Source organism: Petromyzon marinus, chromosome 55 (assembly GCF_048934315.1).
Source record: "Petromyzon marinus isolate PM22_M1 ecotype Great Lakes invasive population chromosome 55, UKy_Petmar_22M1.pri1.0, whole genome shotgun sequence".
NCBI lineage: Eukaryota > Metazoa > Chordata > Hyperoartia > Petromyzontiformes > Petromyzontidae > Petromyzon > Petromyzon marinus.
Window position 1 is genome coordinate 13,635,208 of NC_133721.1, and position 14,871 is coordinate 13,650,078.

The 14,871-nt window shown below is 50.1% G+C and overlaps 1 protein-coding gene across 1 annotated transcript in view; it reads left to right on the forward strand.

The window, feature by feature from the left end:
* The window catches only part of LOC116954471 (serotransferrin-1-like), a 31,136-nt gene extending 16,469 nt beyond the window's left edge, over positions 1-14,667 (forward strand). Inside the window, exons 10-17 of the mRNA XM_032975011.2 lie at positions 947-1,043; positions 2,592-2,630; positions 4,382-4,552; positions 6,139-6,301; positions 8,623-8,687; positions 9,310-9,494; positions 10,604-10,796; positions 13,281-14,667. Coding sequence (XP_032830902.2) covers positions 947-1,043; positions 2,592-2,630; positions 4,382-4,552; positions 6,139-6,301; positions 8,623-8,687; positions 9,310-9,494; positions 10,604-10,796; positions 13,281-13,348 — 981 coding nt within the window. The 3' untranslated portion in view covers positions 13,349-14,667. The remainder of the gene's footprint in view (positions 1-946; positions 1,044-2,591; positions 2,631-4,381; positions 4,553-6,138; positions 6,302-8,622; positions 8,688-9,309; positions 9,495-10,603; positions 10,797-13,280) is intronic.
* The last annotated feature ends 204 nt before the right edge of the window (positions 14,668-14,871 follow it).

Consider the following 14,871-nt stretch of genomic DNA (forward strand, 5'->3'; position numbering starts at 1 on the left):
CCTGATGCGGTGTGTAAACATCGCCACTGGGGAAATAAAAGATGGCCGCGCGTGGTGCTGGCCACCCACTCCCTCGTGTGCCGTGCCGGCCTTCATAGTTGCCCGCTAACAGCTCTTGCCCCAACAGTCTGTTAAGGCTATATGGGGGATCTTTGTCTTTGTGTTGAACTTCTTTTGTACCGTACGTAGCCAACTGTGATCATCGGAGATGCGGGACACGCTTTTGTCAAGAGGGTCCTGCCAGGTTTTTTGGAGGAGGAGGCGGTGATGATGCTACAATGTGTCATGCACATTGAGCAATTTTCAAGTAATTTTTAAGCAGTGGGATGTGTTGGCTAATACCAGTTACACTGTGTGTTTAACTTATGGGAGGAACCTGGAAGAAACCCATGTAGAATAGGGGGAGAACATACACAGGCTCAGAAATCTTTCTTACTCCAAAGCCACCAAAACACCGGTGCTCAGGAGGTGCGTGGTTCACGCTCCGTATTTAAGGCGCCTTCCTAATCCGGCGGGCTTCGAGGTCTCCAGTCGAGGTGGCTGTTGCCCTGCCCACGCAAGTTTTAAAATGTTATCCCCAGGTACGTACACAGCCCGATGGTGAAGCCGCTGCTGGCAGAAGGCCTTGTCACAACTTAGGGGTGCTTTGATTTTGAATTGGCCACACTTCACCATGCATTCAACGCGGGTTGGTGAAGGCGGGGAGCATAGGACATGAGAATGATAACTGTCATTCTGACTTCCTGGATCTTGGCCTGATTTTGCTTGGTGCAGTTTCAAGCGAAGAGCGATGAGATACAAATCTCATCGCTAAATTTGCTTGTGAGAGTTGTTACTTGACTCACTGGAAAGTCAAACGCCCTTGCAGAGGGGGAAATTACTTTTGTCCGGCTGTGTTGGGTGGCGACCGCGCGTTGAGTGACGAACCCCTCCTGTCTCGCGGCAGAACGGCGAGGCGGACGTCATGAGTCTCGACGGGGGGCAGGTTTACCTTGCCGGGAAGTGCGGACTCATTCCCGTCATGGCAGAGTACTACGATGATGGTACGCACCCGCGCCACCACACAGGACTCCCCCCCCCCCCGCCTTGTGACGAGCGGTGACGTGGCCTTGCAGAAGAGCGTTCTAAACTAAAAATTAACTTTTTTTGTATTTTACCAGGTAAGTACCACTTTAGCCAAATGGCTCTTTTTCAGAAGCGACCTGGCCACAAATGATAGCCCAATGAAGTGGCTTATCACGTGGAAATTTACAGGAGCCGTTCTCCTGTATACGAGGTGAGGTAGTTAACATCTCGTCACCGCTTGCTATAGAGGTTCGCGGCTCATATCCAGCGACCATCCTGGTTAATGCTGCGGGCGAATTACTGGTTCACGGTAAAGGTCCTGTGACGTCATTTTAAGGCATGGGCCACTGTGTGACGGCATCATTATCCAAATTTGACCAACGACCTGAATATTATTTAGTTGGAATCTACGTAGGAATCATCTATGTAGCAATCACAACTTGACTATTTTTCACAAACACAGTTACAGTTTGCGCGAGTTGCTGTGTGCGTTATATCAATTAAGTAAACAGAGGATAACTTTGTAAATGTCGATCCTGATGCCCCTCGCACAATGGCCTACTCATTTAAAATGATGTCAGGTGATGTATGTACGTATGTTGAACTTCTTTCGCACCGTACGTAACCAACCACGCTAATCGGAGGTGTGGAGGAAAGGGCAACAAACTAAACACAACAACAAGCCGTGCTAGAGAAGTGAGTTTTCAGGTGATGTTTGTAGCTGCTGCTGTGAGGGGAGCCGGCCGTGAAAGCGTTTAACGGGTACGAGCGTGTCGATGACATGCGTGAGGTTGAGGTCGAGTTGATGGGCGTAGACTGTGGAGTAAGGCGACAGTGAAGCAAGGCAGGAGGTGGAGACTCGTAGCTTCCTGAACATGGCGCAGTTCACGTGGCCACTGTTGCGGGAGCGACGGGTGAATTTACAACGGGTGGACCTTCAACACGGGGCCCGGATACCTACGAGCGATTTGAGTTGAAAACGTACTTTGGGCTCGACGATCGAGCCCAACGTGCTGCTAGCCAGCGCCCGTACTCGCCACGCGGGTTGGTCCACGGTTGAGCATCGCTTAGGATTTAGGGGGAGAGGAGGTTTGCCAGCGCGAATCACCTGGCGATGATAAAGCAGCGATCCCTGCGGAGGAGGAGGTCTGGAAAGGCCGAGAGCTCGGAATAATGTTCGCGTTACCGTCTGGCGGGTCGGGACAGAATGAGCGCGGAGAGACGGGTTGACGGTGGACGACACTCAATGGCGAGGCGTGCGTCGTGGATTATGGCCAAACCAGCCGCACCTCCCCACCGGCGATAGCCAGGTGTGCGCAGAGCCTACGGGGTGTCGGCGGCAGGAGGGGCGACGGCTTTCAGTTTGGCGGCAAGGTGTTGGGGGCCAGCGCCTTGCCCCAGCGTAGAAGATCGAGGGCGTAGTCACCGACGTCAGAGTCACATTCTTGTTACCGTGTTTGCGCTTCAAAAAGGGCCGCGCCTCATCAATAATTGTTGCCTGCCTCGCTTTTGTCTCTTGTCGACAGACAAAGTGTGCAGCGGGCAAGCCGCAGGCGTTGCCACCGGTAAGACGACCACGGCGACGAAAGCGGAAGCCGCAGCCTGCTCAGGCAGCAGGATTGTGAAGTTTCACAATAATAATGAGTCAGAATCAGAATATGCATTCATGCTGGAGGAATACGATGAGCTATAAAGCTTTTTTTCGCAGATGTTATATAAACGTGTAGCGCACCACCGCCACCGCACAGCATTCGCTCGCTCTCGCAGAGAGAGAGAGAGGATGACTCGGAGGCACGAGCAGGAAAGACGGATAAAGAGGGAAGCCAGCAGCAGCAGTGCGGTGAGCCGGCGCCCACAATTGCCCAAGCTCTGCGGTGCTCTATATTTGAAGGCGTTATCGGCCGCTTAATGAGTTGTTTACACGTGGGAGGAAACCGGAGCACGTGGAGAACAGCCACAAGTGGAGTCCGCTCATTTTCCTGGACCGCTTTCTAACGAGCCAGAAGGCGGTCCAGGGTAGGGGTACCTCCTCAACGCCCATGGGAAGGGTGCTGGGGTCCCCATAGGTCAACCAAAGGCGCGTTGAGTGGAGCAAAGTTCTCACAAAGGTCTGAAAAAAGTGTTATAGCTAAAAAAACATTCCCAAACGTATTCAAATCATTTTATTGGCTTCATGGCACAAAATGTAGAATGTAAAACCACCCAGAAACAGTGCGCCCCATGTTCCTCCAAGTAGCTGATTCATCCTTAACATAGTTGTGGTTTCACTTTTCCATGCACGCACAATGACAGTCAAACCGATATATTTTAGTTGCCGAGATGAGACAATGAAATCAGCTCGTGTATGGTCGTTGGATGGTTTGCGACATCCCAGGACCATCAGAGATGGCGATGGCTTGGGGAGGCCTCCATCCAGTGGTGGATTCATCTGACTGACACTGATCATGACTGGGCTGAGACCATCAGCCCACCACACTTGAGAACCCAGTTTAATCGCCGGTGACTGAAACCCAGATTAGAACCCAGGATCTCAGTGATTTCACCTCTGAGCCACACAGTCACCTCGGAAGGTAATTTAACGAAACTTAAATCAACCTAAATGTGCCCGACCTTGCGAATTTTTTAAGCTAAGCACAGCTGAGCCTAGTCAGTACTTGCCAATTAAACTAAAACTAAACTATATAATAAAATTCTCACGATGTTTCGACTGCAACACAAGCAATCATCAACAGGTGTGAAAACCACAGCTGTGGTTGTGGTTTTCACACCACGTCGTGAGAATTTTATTGTTTTATATTTTTATTATTTTATTGTTTCCCTTCTACGTGACTTTACCGAAACATCCAGGAATATGAATCCCTGCAGTCACGAAAGCTTTAGATCAAAATAAAAGTAAACTCTTTTAATTTTACCAGGTAAGGCCCCCTGAGCTATGTAGCTTTATTCCCGAAGCCACCTGGCCACAAATGAGAGGTCAGTGAAGTGGCTTATCATGTGGATATTTAAAGCAAGCAAATACTCTAAACGCATGTTAATTATAAATGTGGATGGAAAAACCAGAGGACCCGGAGTAACATCCACGTGACCACGGGGAGATAGACACCGCAAACTCCAAATATACAACAGACGGCAGGATCGAAATCTAACCCAGGACCTCCTGTAAATCGGGTTAACATCTCGCCACCGCGATTACCCTGGAGCCAGGGTACCGGTCGGGGTCGGTGTTCGGCGAGAGGTCAAAATCACCCTCCGTTCGAGTCTGGGGCAGAGTTTCAAACCGAGGCCCCTGGCTTTCCTGCCTCCCCCCCCCCAACAGGGAAGTACTACGCGGTGGCAATCGTGAAGAAGACGAACCGGGACGTGAGCCTCAAGGACCTGTCGGGCAAGAGCATCTGCCACACGGGCATCAACCGCACGGCGGGCTGGAACATCCCCATTGGGCAGCTCGTCGCCGACGGGAAGATCGACAGCTGCAACATTGAGAAGGGTATTTGCTTTACGTCCCAGACGAGGCCAGCCCAAAAAAAGGAAATGAACGCGTGGCCATTTTGCGTCGTTGAGAGCGCCAACTCGAGGAGTTGAGAAAAAAAGAATGATGGTTTTACCCTTTCTGGCAGTAATTCAGGAGGTGTTAAGATGTTCAAACACCAAATAGACACACCTATTGCAAGGCATCACGTCTGTGGAAAAACACGCTAACAAACGTGCTCTGAGAATATCCGCATTGTTTTTTAAACTGGTTGGCCTACACCAGAGACAGCCTTCTTGATGGCCTTGTATCACAAGTGTCAGACCTGAGAACGCCAAAAGACGAACAGTACAAAGACAATGCACGTATCAAAGCATTAATAGCTCGGGGTGAGCAGTTAAATCTATGGGACCTTGATTTGCCAGTATCAACATGACGTTATTACCTTTTTTCCCATTTTGATACTGGCAAAAAAGTTAATTCATTCAAAACGTGTGACCTCTTGCGACACAGCATTCACATAAACTGTGAGTTTCGAGTAATTCGCATTTGAATGGTTCATAGACACCGCATTTATAACCATGGTGGCCTGCCAGACTCGAACCGCTGAACCTCTGCTACAGGCGGCAAAAAACGCCCCCTGCCTCTGGGCATTTTGCCGGCAGTACCTTTTGCTTCGTACGGGTCAGGAACCCATTTGCAACATCGCCATGAATCCTCTTGCTGTGCTGCCGTAAGCCAGGGGACAAGTGAACCCTCTTGCTGTGCTGCCGTAAGCCAGGGGACAAGTGAACCCTCTTGCTGTGCTGCTGTTTGGGACTGAGCCCGACTCGTCTCGCTGGCACTTGGTGGATTTTGTTTATTTCCCTCCGGGTCGCTCTGCTCGTTTCCCTCCACATGTAGAGTCGCCGTGCGTCGAGGTTATTTAGATTAAGTTGCCGCTGTAAGTTTCCATGTGACGAGCCACTTCGTTGAGCTATAGTTTGCGGCCAGGTCGCTTCTGAAAAATAAGCGAATAGCTCAGTGGGCTTTACCTGGTAAACGAAAAAATATTAGCAAGATATTTTAAGTCATTTGTTTACCTTTGCTATACTTTTCACTCCTATCGTGTTTTTGTATTGTTTGTTGTCGTAACGTTCAGACCTGGCCCCTACTGATACATCTGTGAAAAAAGCTGCATAGCTCATTGGATACCTCCCGTATGAATAAATAAGTTACATAGTCCCTCGGTTAATAGTGACATCAGTTAATGGTTTTTCGGTTAACGTTTCGCCTCCCATAGGACCCCATGGTTTTGACGAACGTTATCATTGAGATGTCACGGTACCGTGTGTGCGTTATGCACGCGGGCGCCAATTTCAGCCAATCCGAGCGCTCGTGAGTTGGGCTGAGCGCATGCCCTCAGCCAATCGGCGACGCCCATTTACGAGCATTTAAACCTCGACTGGCTTTGTTCAAGTTATATTTGATCTTTTGGCGGCGGAACCATTCCCCGCGCGCGACCTACATCCCATTCACGGTTACATTCGGCGGAACGGTCGTTTTCGTGGAACGGATTAAGAACGCTGACCGAGGGGCGGCTCTATTCTGATTCCGACCCTTAGGCGCGGCGCGGCTGTTCGGGCCGGGCTGCACGCCGGGCTCGCGGGAGGCGTCGCTGTGCGAGCGCTGCATCGGGGAGGAGGCCGCGGCCGTCGGCAGCACCGGCAAGCACAAGTGCGAGTTCAGCAGCCACGAGCGATACTTCGGATACAGCGGCGCGTTCCGGTGAGGGTTCCCGCGCGCGAAGTTGGGCCTCGCCGACACGCCAATGTGGCGAGGCGGCCCGGTGCTACCGGCGGTATTGCTGAGGATTTATCAACCACCCCTTGCCCCCATTCCCCCCCCCCCCCCATAGTGCCGTGCCCCCCCCCCCCACCACCGCCCGGCTCCCTTTGTTGTGTGGTGTTCGGCATGGACACGTGCTGTCCGCAGGAATGCACTGCATCCAAAAACGAACGCAGTATGTCTGTATGTGTGTATGTGTGTCTGTATGTGTGTGTGTGTCTGTATGTCTGTCTGTATGTGTGGGGAGCGATAGTGTAGCGGTTAGCGCGCTGCGCTATGAACCTGGCGACCCGGGTTCGATTCCCGCTCACGGCCAACACCAGTGACGATTATCTGAACCGGTCCCGGGCCTCCCCTAGGTCGACTCAGCCTCAAATGAGTACCTGGTGCGGTGTGTAAACATCGCCACTAGGGAGACAAAGGCGGTCGGGCGTGGTGCCGGCCACCCACCCCCTCGTGTACCGTTCCGGCCTTCATAGGTGCTCGCTAACAGCACTTGCCCCTACAGTCTGTTACAGGCTATATGGGGGATCTTTGTCTTTTGTGTGTCTGTATGTCTGTCTGTATGGGTGTGTATGTGTGTGTCTGTATGTGTGTATGTGTGTATGTGTGTGTGTATGTCTGTGTGTGTATGTCTGTGTGTGTATGTCTGTGTGTCTGTATGTGTGTATGTGTGTCTGTATGTCTGTATTTGTGTATATGTGTGTGTGTCTGTATGTGTGTCTGTATGTGTATGTGTGTGTGTCTGTATGTCTGTATGTATGTGTGTGTGTTGAACTTCATTCGCACCGCACGTGGCCGGCCGTGCTAATGGGAGGTGCAGGTGCCAAGTCTGTGTGTGTCTGTATGTGTGTATGTGTGTGTGTATGTGTGTGTGTATGTCTGTGTGTTTTGGGCCAACCCTGTCTAATACTGCGGTGTGCGTATTAACCGTGAAATACTTACGTGCACCGTCTGATTCACGGTGGACATTAAAGATCCGTGACGTTGTTTGGAAGGAGTAGGCCATTGTGCGCCGGGCGTCACGGGGGTCCAAATTTTCCAAATTTGAAAACGTACTGGCAAATGACTGAATTGAGATGAGACACGTATCAACCTGACGTATCAACATCCATCGCCTGCGACCGGCTGACGATTGCCCATTTGCAGACCAGGTGCTGTGTCCACGTTGTGCTCCCAGGGACAGCTACTGTTGCGTAACCATTCACGTGCCAATTTTAAACACTGGTCATGAGAAAACATTTTTAGTGTTATTGTTCTCAGGCCCCACGATGTAAAGAAGTCTCCAACTGGTACCACGCACCCTCTCACGCTGGCCTCTCTGTTTACATGCTATGAAGAAGAGCCATTGCCATGAATGTCACCTGTTATACGTGCTTCCTTTCAAGGCCACAGTGTTATTGAAGAATGTGTAGAGTTGTTGTATGCATCAATATGTCTTTGTGTGCCTGTATTAGTGTCCCGTTGCATCCTCATTTTCTAAAACCATGTCTCCGTGTCCCTGTGTCTCCATGTCCCTATGTCTCCGTGTCCCCATGTCCCTGTGTCCCCATGTCCCTGTGTCTCCGTGTCCCTGTGTCCCTGTGTCTCCGTGTCCCCATGTCCCCATGTCCCTGTGTCACCGTGTCCCCATGTCCCTGTGTCTCCGTGTCCCCATGTCTCCGTGTCCCCATGTCCCTGTGTCTCCGTGTCCCTGTGTCTCCGTGTCTCCGTGTCCCCATGTCCCTGTGTCTCCATGTCCCCATGTCCCTGTGTCTCCGTGTCCCCATGTCCCTGTGTCCCCATGTCCCTGTGTCTCCGTGTCCCCATGTCCCCATGTCCCCATGTCCCTGTGTCTCCGTGTCCCCATGTCCCCATGTCCCCATGTCTCCGTGTCCCCATGTCCCCATGTCCCCATGTCCCCATGTCCCTGTGTCTCCGTGTCCCCATGTCCCTGTGTCACCGTGTCCCCATGTCCCTGTGTCTCCATGTCCCTGTGTCTCCATGTCTCCATGTCCCTGTGTCTCCATGTCTCCGTGTCCCCATGTCCCTGTGTCTCCATGTCCCTGTGTCTCCATGTCTCCGTGTCCCCATGTCCCTGTGTCTCCGTGTCCCTGTGTCTCCATGTCCCTGTGTCTCCATGTCTCCGTGTCCCCATGTCCCTGTGTCTCCGTGTCCCTGTGTCTCCATGTCCCTGTGTCCCCGTGTCCCCATGTCCCTGTGTCTCCGTGTCCCCGTGTCCCTGTGTCTCCGTGTCCCCATGTCCCTGTGTGTGTCTGCAGGTGCTTGGTGGAGACTGGGGACGTCGCCTTTGCGAAGCACACGACCGTGTCTGAGAACACGGACGGTAAGTTCCGACGGCCAGGGATCAGTTTTGGGGCGCCGTGGTGGCGAGATGTTAACTCCCTCACCTGACATGCAGGAGGTCGTGGGTTCGATCCCAACCCTGACGTCTGCTGTATATTTGGAGTTAAAATGTTTAACCCTCGCGGTCGCGTGGACTTTTCTCCAATTCCTCCGGTTTCCCCCTCCACATTTAGAGTCAACGTGCATTCAGAGTATTTGGCCGCTGTCATTGTACACGTGATGATCAGCCACTTTGTTGATCTATCATTCGTGGTCCGGTCGCTTCCGAAAAAAGAGCTATATAGCTCAGTAGGCCTTACCTGTTACAATTAAAATAGTTTCTCTAGTTTTGACATCTGTTTGGCTTCTGCCGTTCGTGCAGTGAAAGGCTGTGGGGGTCCCGGTGTTCGCCACGAGTCGTGAATGTGTGGTAGGCGATCCAATGTGTGTCGCACGAGCGAAAGGATTCGTTTCAATTAATAGTTGTACCCCCGCAAAAGTGCGGACTCTCAATCAGATGGTGCACCTATGATGAGCACGGTTGGCTCTGTACGGTGCAAAATCAGTTCTACGTACATACCGACATACATATGGGGCGACGTTTGTCTTTGCGTGCGGCACAGGTGCCAACAAGGAGGCGTGGGCGAAGAACTTGCGCTCGTCCGACTACGAGCTGCTGTGTGCGGACGGCAAACGGGCCCCGGTGTCTGCCTACAAGACGTGCCACCTGGCGCAGGCGCCGTCCCACGCTGTCGTGACGCGCGCCGCCCTCAAGACGCCCGTGCAGGAATTCCTCAGGGATTCGCAGGTGCCGCGGCTAATGCCTACTCACACGTGACCGGTAGCATTCTCGCTCACGCACACACACAACACATGAACACATTCACACTCTCACTCGCAAAAAACAACAGCCGCCTGTTCACCACGAAGGGGCGGCGACGTCACCCTGCCACTTGTGCCAGGCTAGGTGCACTTTGAGGCTATCACGGGAAGTGTGAAATGCTCGCTGGTTGGAGGTCACCGGACAGACCCAGGTGACGTGGGTTGACTGAGATGACTGGTAGATGCACCACCTGTGCTCCCCACTGTGCCAACTTATCTTTTAGCCACCCGGTGCTCTGCTTGTGCTGTGAGCGTCGCTCCTCCTCCCTCTATTGTTGTTGGTGGGCGATTGCCTCCAACTGCCCAGTAGCATCCTTCACGAGCGTCCTCCATAGAGGTCGATCTTGACACTGCTCATACCATAGGCAAGTCCAATCAGCTCCACATCTCCTTGTACCACATCAGCCCATCTCTTCTCTAGTTTGTGCCATGCAAAATGTATCTCCGTCTATCTGGCCAAACAGAAGAATGCTTGGACATGCAGTGGCTGGGCATGCTGGCTACGTGATACAGCCAATTCAGCCTTGCCTGCAGGAGGAGCTTACTGATTGGACTGTTCAGATGTTTCTAGGATTTGTGAGCTCCTCACAAAATCCAGTCCGGTCAAACTCAGTAGGGATTGTAGGCAAGCCAGCCTGTATGTTTCAAAACGGCGCAGATGTTCTTAGAAAGGGGTCCAACTTTCGCAAGCATAGAGAAGAGAGGGCATAAGTGTGGCCAAAATCTCAAGGGGGGTTAATATAGAGCGCAGCGCGCTAACCGCTACACTACCTCTTCTTATCCACAAAGACAAACACACTCACATTTATTAACATTTTCATACACACACAAATACAGATGCCCCCCCTGGTCATTACCATCAGTGCTGTAGGAAAGGCATGTGCCAACACACCATTGACTGTTTTCCAGATCGTATGAAAGTTTTCAATTGGTTACTATGTTATTGTTGACCAGCACATATGAAGCGTATTAAAATAACGATGGCAGTATCAAACGTGAGTCCTAATTGCAGCTTTCCCTCCGGTGCGCCTGCAGCTGAAGTACGGTCACAGTGGCACAGACAGAGAGAAATTCAGTCTGTTCAGCTCCGAGCGCTACCAAGGCAAAGACCTGCTCTTCAAGGACTCCGCCAAGTGCCTGGTGAAGGTGGAGGCCGACTCCTACAGAGACTTCCTGGGGGCCGGTTATGCCAAGACCATGGACGGCCTCAATGCCTGCGCTAAATCAGGTCGGGGCACCAGCGGTGACAGCTGTGGTTTATTTTTGTTATTGTTGCTTCGGTTGTTTCGTCTTTTTCAGGAGGGTTTTTGCCAAGTTTTTCGCGACGTTTAATTCCTCTTGAGAAATTTGCAGGTCGCTCTTCAGCCTCGGGATATTTCACCAACAGCGGTTACAGCATCCCCTCGTTATTCGCGAGGAATGAACGTTCTGGAGATGCTCGCAAAGAGCAAACTTCGCGGATCATGATGTTTATATTTTTCAAGAATTACCTTAAATAAACACATACTGTAAACTATTAAATACATTCATAATAAAGGTTTTTGGGTTAGATCACGTTATTTATAAATGTGTCGTAACCCTCCACCACCCGACACGGCCAATCAGTAGAAAAATGTCACGTTGACAAAAGACAAATATTTCGATTTAAAGCTTTCGTGACTGCAAGGATTCATCTTCTTTTGTTCTTTCGGTAAAGTCACGTAGAATGAGAATAAAATAATAAAATAATAAAATAAAATAACACAATAAAATTCTCACGACGTTTCGGCCACAACACAAGCGGCCTGTCTGGAGGACAGCACGGTGCTGTCCTCCAAACAGTCTCGTCCCTTCACCTGATGAAGGCCACTTGTGTTGTGGCCGAAACGTCGTGAGAATTTTGTGTTATTTTATTTTATTAATTTATTATTTTATTCTCATTCTACGTGACTTTACCGAAAGAACCAAAGAAGGGGAAAAGACAAATAGTTCACTACTTTAGCCCCACACCGGTGTGTTGAAGAGTGAATCCACAACATTTACAGTTTGAGCGTACGACGTTTCGCTGGTAATTACATCCAGCATCATCGGGCAATTCGCCAGAATGGTAAAGCCCTCACTTGCTCCCGGTCTTAAATAGAGCAGCGGGGTGACGTCATCATTTAACTCATTCATGCAGGTCGCTCTTAAACTAAAGTAGTGAACTATTTGTCTTTTGTCAACGTGACACTTTTTTGCTGGTTGGCCATGTCGGGTGGTGGAGGGTTACGACACATTTATAAATAACGCGATCTAACCCAAAAACCTTTACTGTGAATAATATTGGTCGCGAAAGCCTACGTGTTAAACTATTAAATACAAGACACGAAAAGTAAATATTAAAGTATTAAATCATAGTTTAGAAAACATTTTACCTTATCTCATCACTTTAACTCGTCACGTTCTCTCGCTCTCCCTCTCTCGATGCAGTTGTCGTGTAGAGTTCCAGATGCGATTCGCGGATAGCCAAAGTCGCGAACAGCAAGTTTGTGAATAACGAGAGAATACCGCACATTGTGTGTGTTTTTAGCTATTGAAGGAAACCGGAGAACCTGCAGGGAAAAACCCCAAGCAGACCAGGGGGAGAACAAACTCCATGCAAATGTTGTGGCTTGGCTCTCCAACACACAACCGGTGTGCTGTACTAGTGACGAATTGGCACGTTCTGTTTACGTGACAACCCTTACTAGTTGGCTGTGTCCGGTGGTGGCGGGTTTAACGACACATTTATATATTTACGCGATCTAACCCAAAACAAAAAGAAACCTCTATTATGGATGATATTGGTCGCGAAAGCCTACGTGTTAAGCTCCATGCGGATCAGCACTACAGTCGGGATTTAACGCAGGAACTTGTTTGCTGCGAGGCGCAAGTGTTACCGCTGCGCCACCGCGTGGCCCACGCTTAGGAAGGGTAGTGAAGATCCCCCATGCAGCTCGGACGGGGTTCATAATGGCTATGTCAGAGCTCTGAGCCAACACTGCTGCTGAGAACCAGGGTTTTCATCCAGGTACCAGCCACTCCTGTTGAAGCCAGGGCCCCCATAGGAAACCACGCCCTCATAGGAGAAGTTGTTGGGCTAAGTCGTGTGGCTAATGACCGCGCAATAACAAATGTCATTTTTGGTTTGGAGCTAAATTAACCGAGCTCAGCTCTAAGGGAGAGTTCCTACCAAGTTTCAAGTTGAATTAGTTTAATCAGATGAGAACTCAAAGGTAACTAATTCGCAAGAGTGATCTGGGACAACGGTCGGCCAGTTGGGGTGATGATTGTTGCGTGCAATCCAAATTGTAGTAATTTGCGGGTCATTTTTTTACTGTCAAATGTGGACCCTAAAAAAGGCACACAAATTGCACACTCTTACGATTGCCACCACATCGTCTTTCACGCCTATTGTGAAGCAGATGGCACATATCTGTATGGTAATTCCACAAGTGCGGGTTTATACATTCAAAACTCCACAGTCGACAGGCGGGCGCGTGTCCACCCCACATGACCCTCTCTTTACCTCGTGACTCTTAGTCGTATCGCGATATAACCCTGGCATGTCATCTACTGTGAGAGCGGCAGCGACCCTTAGAGAGAGGTGATGGGGTTATTTTCCTGCCCTTTACCACTCGATATTAACAGCCCGAGCCTTGTTACTGATGCCAACTCACGGGTTTTTGCTGGTCTGGTTAATGTCTCCCGACAGATCTGCAAGAGGCGTGCGAGTTCGACGTCTGCCAAATCCCCCGAAAGTACCACTCCCTCCAGAACTGAGCCGCCTCCAGGCACGGCGCCCTCCTTCCTCCTTCCCGTTCGCCGCCGCCCCCTCGCTGTGCCACAGGGCTCGGTCCGCACGCACAATCGACCAAGTTCAAATCCTGTCCAGAGGTTGACACAGGCCATCGTGCCATACCAAGGTTCTTAAAATGAGCGTCACTTTGCGCTAAACAAACATGGGTCATCCCATTAAAAGGATGGGTTCCCACAATAGATGTGTGGAACTTGCACTTTCGTAAAGGTTTTTGGGTTAGATCATACCGATGTGCTGAATAGCTAATCGACACGTTTGTAAATACTGTGGGTGTACTCGCCATCACACCAATGTGCTGAAGTAATAGCTCATTGGCAGGTTTCGTTTCTGGTGACAAAACCTTACTAATGGGTTGTGTCGGGTGGTGGTGGTGATTTAACAATACATTTATATTTGGATGCTCTAACCCAACAACCTTTATGAATAATATTGGTCGTGAAAACCTACGTGTTAAATTGGAATTGACACTGCTAGCTATTTCGTATTGATAAGTCCCAACCAGTGTAAGTCTGGCATGCATATTCCATAATGAATACACCCCAATTTTCCCAATGCAATTTAAAATAATTTGACGGAGGTCTTGCACCAGTGATGCAAATTCCACTTCATTATGATGGTGCCTATATATATGTCGGGAAATGACAGAAAGTGTGATAGGGCGAACTTGACTGTGGCTTCGGATAAGAACTGTGGCATGACGATTGTATTGCCTCTCACTCTGCTGACCCAGCTGTATCCTGACCCATGCCGATTCAACCTTCGTACAGTCAACACTTTTAGCTGCCAGTGATTGGAGGCTCGGTTTCTTTGCTGTACACCCGCCGCCCCACACGCTGTGTGTACACAGCAGCAACAGCAGCCTGCACCACTCTTTGTTGTACGACTGAAGATTGTAGTCTTGACAGCACACGTGTCAAGCTTGATGTGGAGCCTCATCAGACTGGATAGACAGCAGCTCCTCACACATGGAGGCATGATTGGTGAACGCCAGCACTGCAGCCTGCGCAATTCATCAAACTCTAACGGCGGAGAGTGGCTTACGTTGAACTATTTAAGATCAAGCAAATTCATTTTTTTTTTAGATGCAACTTCATGAGATAACAAGTTTACCCTCACGTGCAATTTCCCCTTCATTTTGCAAATCACTTATCTCTGTGGAGTCAACGTAACACAGCCGGTGTCAACGGACAACGCTAAACTCTTACATGCAACGCTGACTCCTCGGTGTGTAATCCTGCAAGGTTAATAACACAGCAATGTAAATGAAATCCTTTCGACGAAACTGTTGTCTGCATTCCTTTTTTTGCTTGTGCGGTTTCTTTATTGAAAAGTGTAAACAGCACAGAACGTCACGACGACCTCCTCGCAACCCCTGTACAGGGGGACTCGATCTGTACAGGGGTTGTGAGGAGGCGAGTCCTGTACAGCACTCCCTCCGCATTACACTTCCTGCTCTCACCTGCAATGGAATATGCCCCACCTAGCA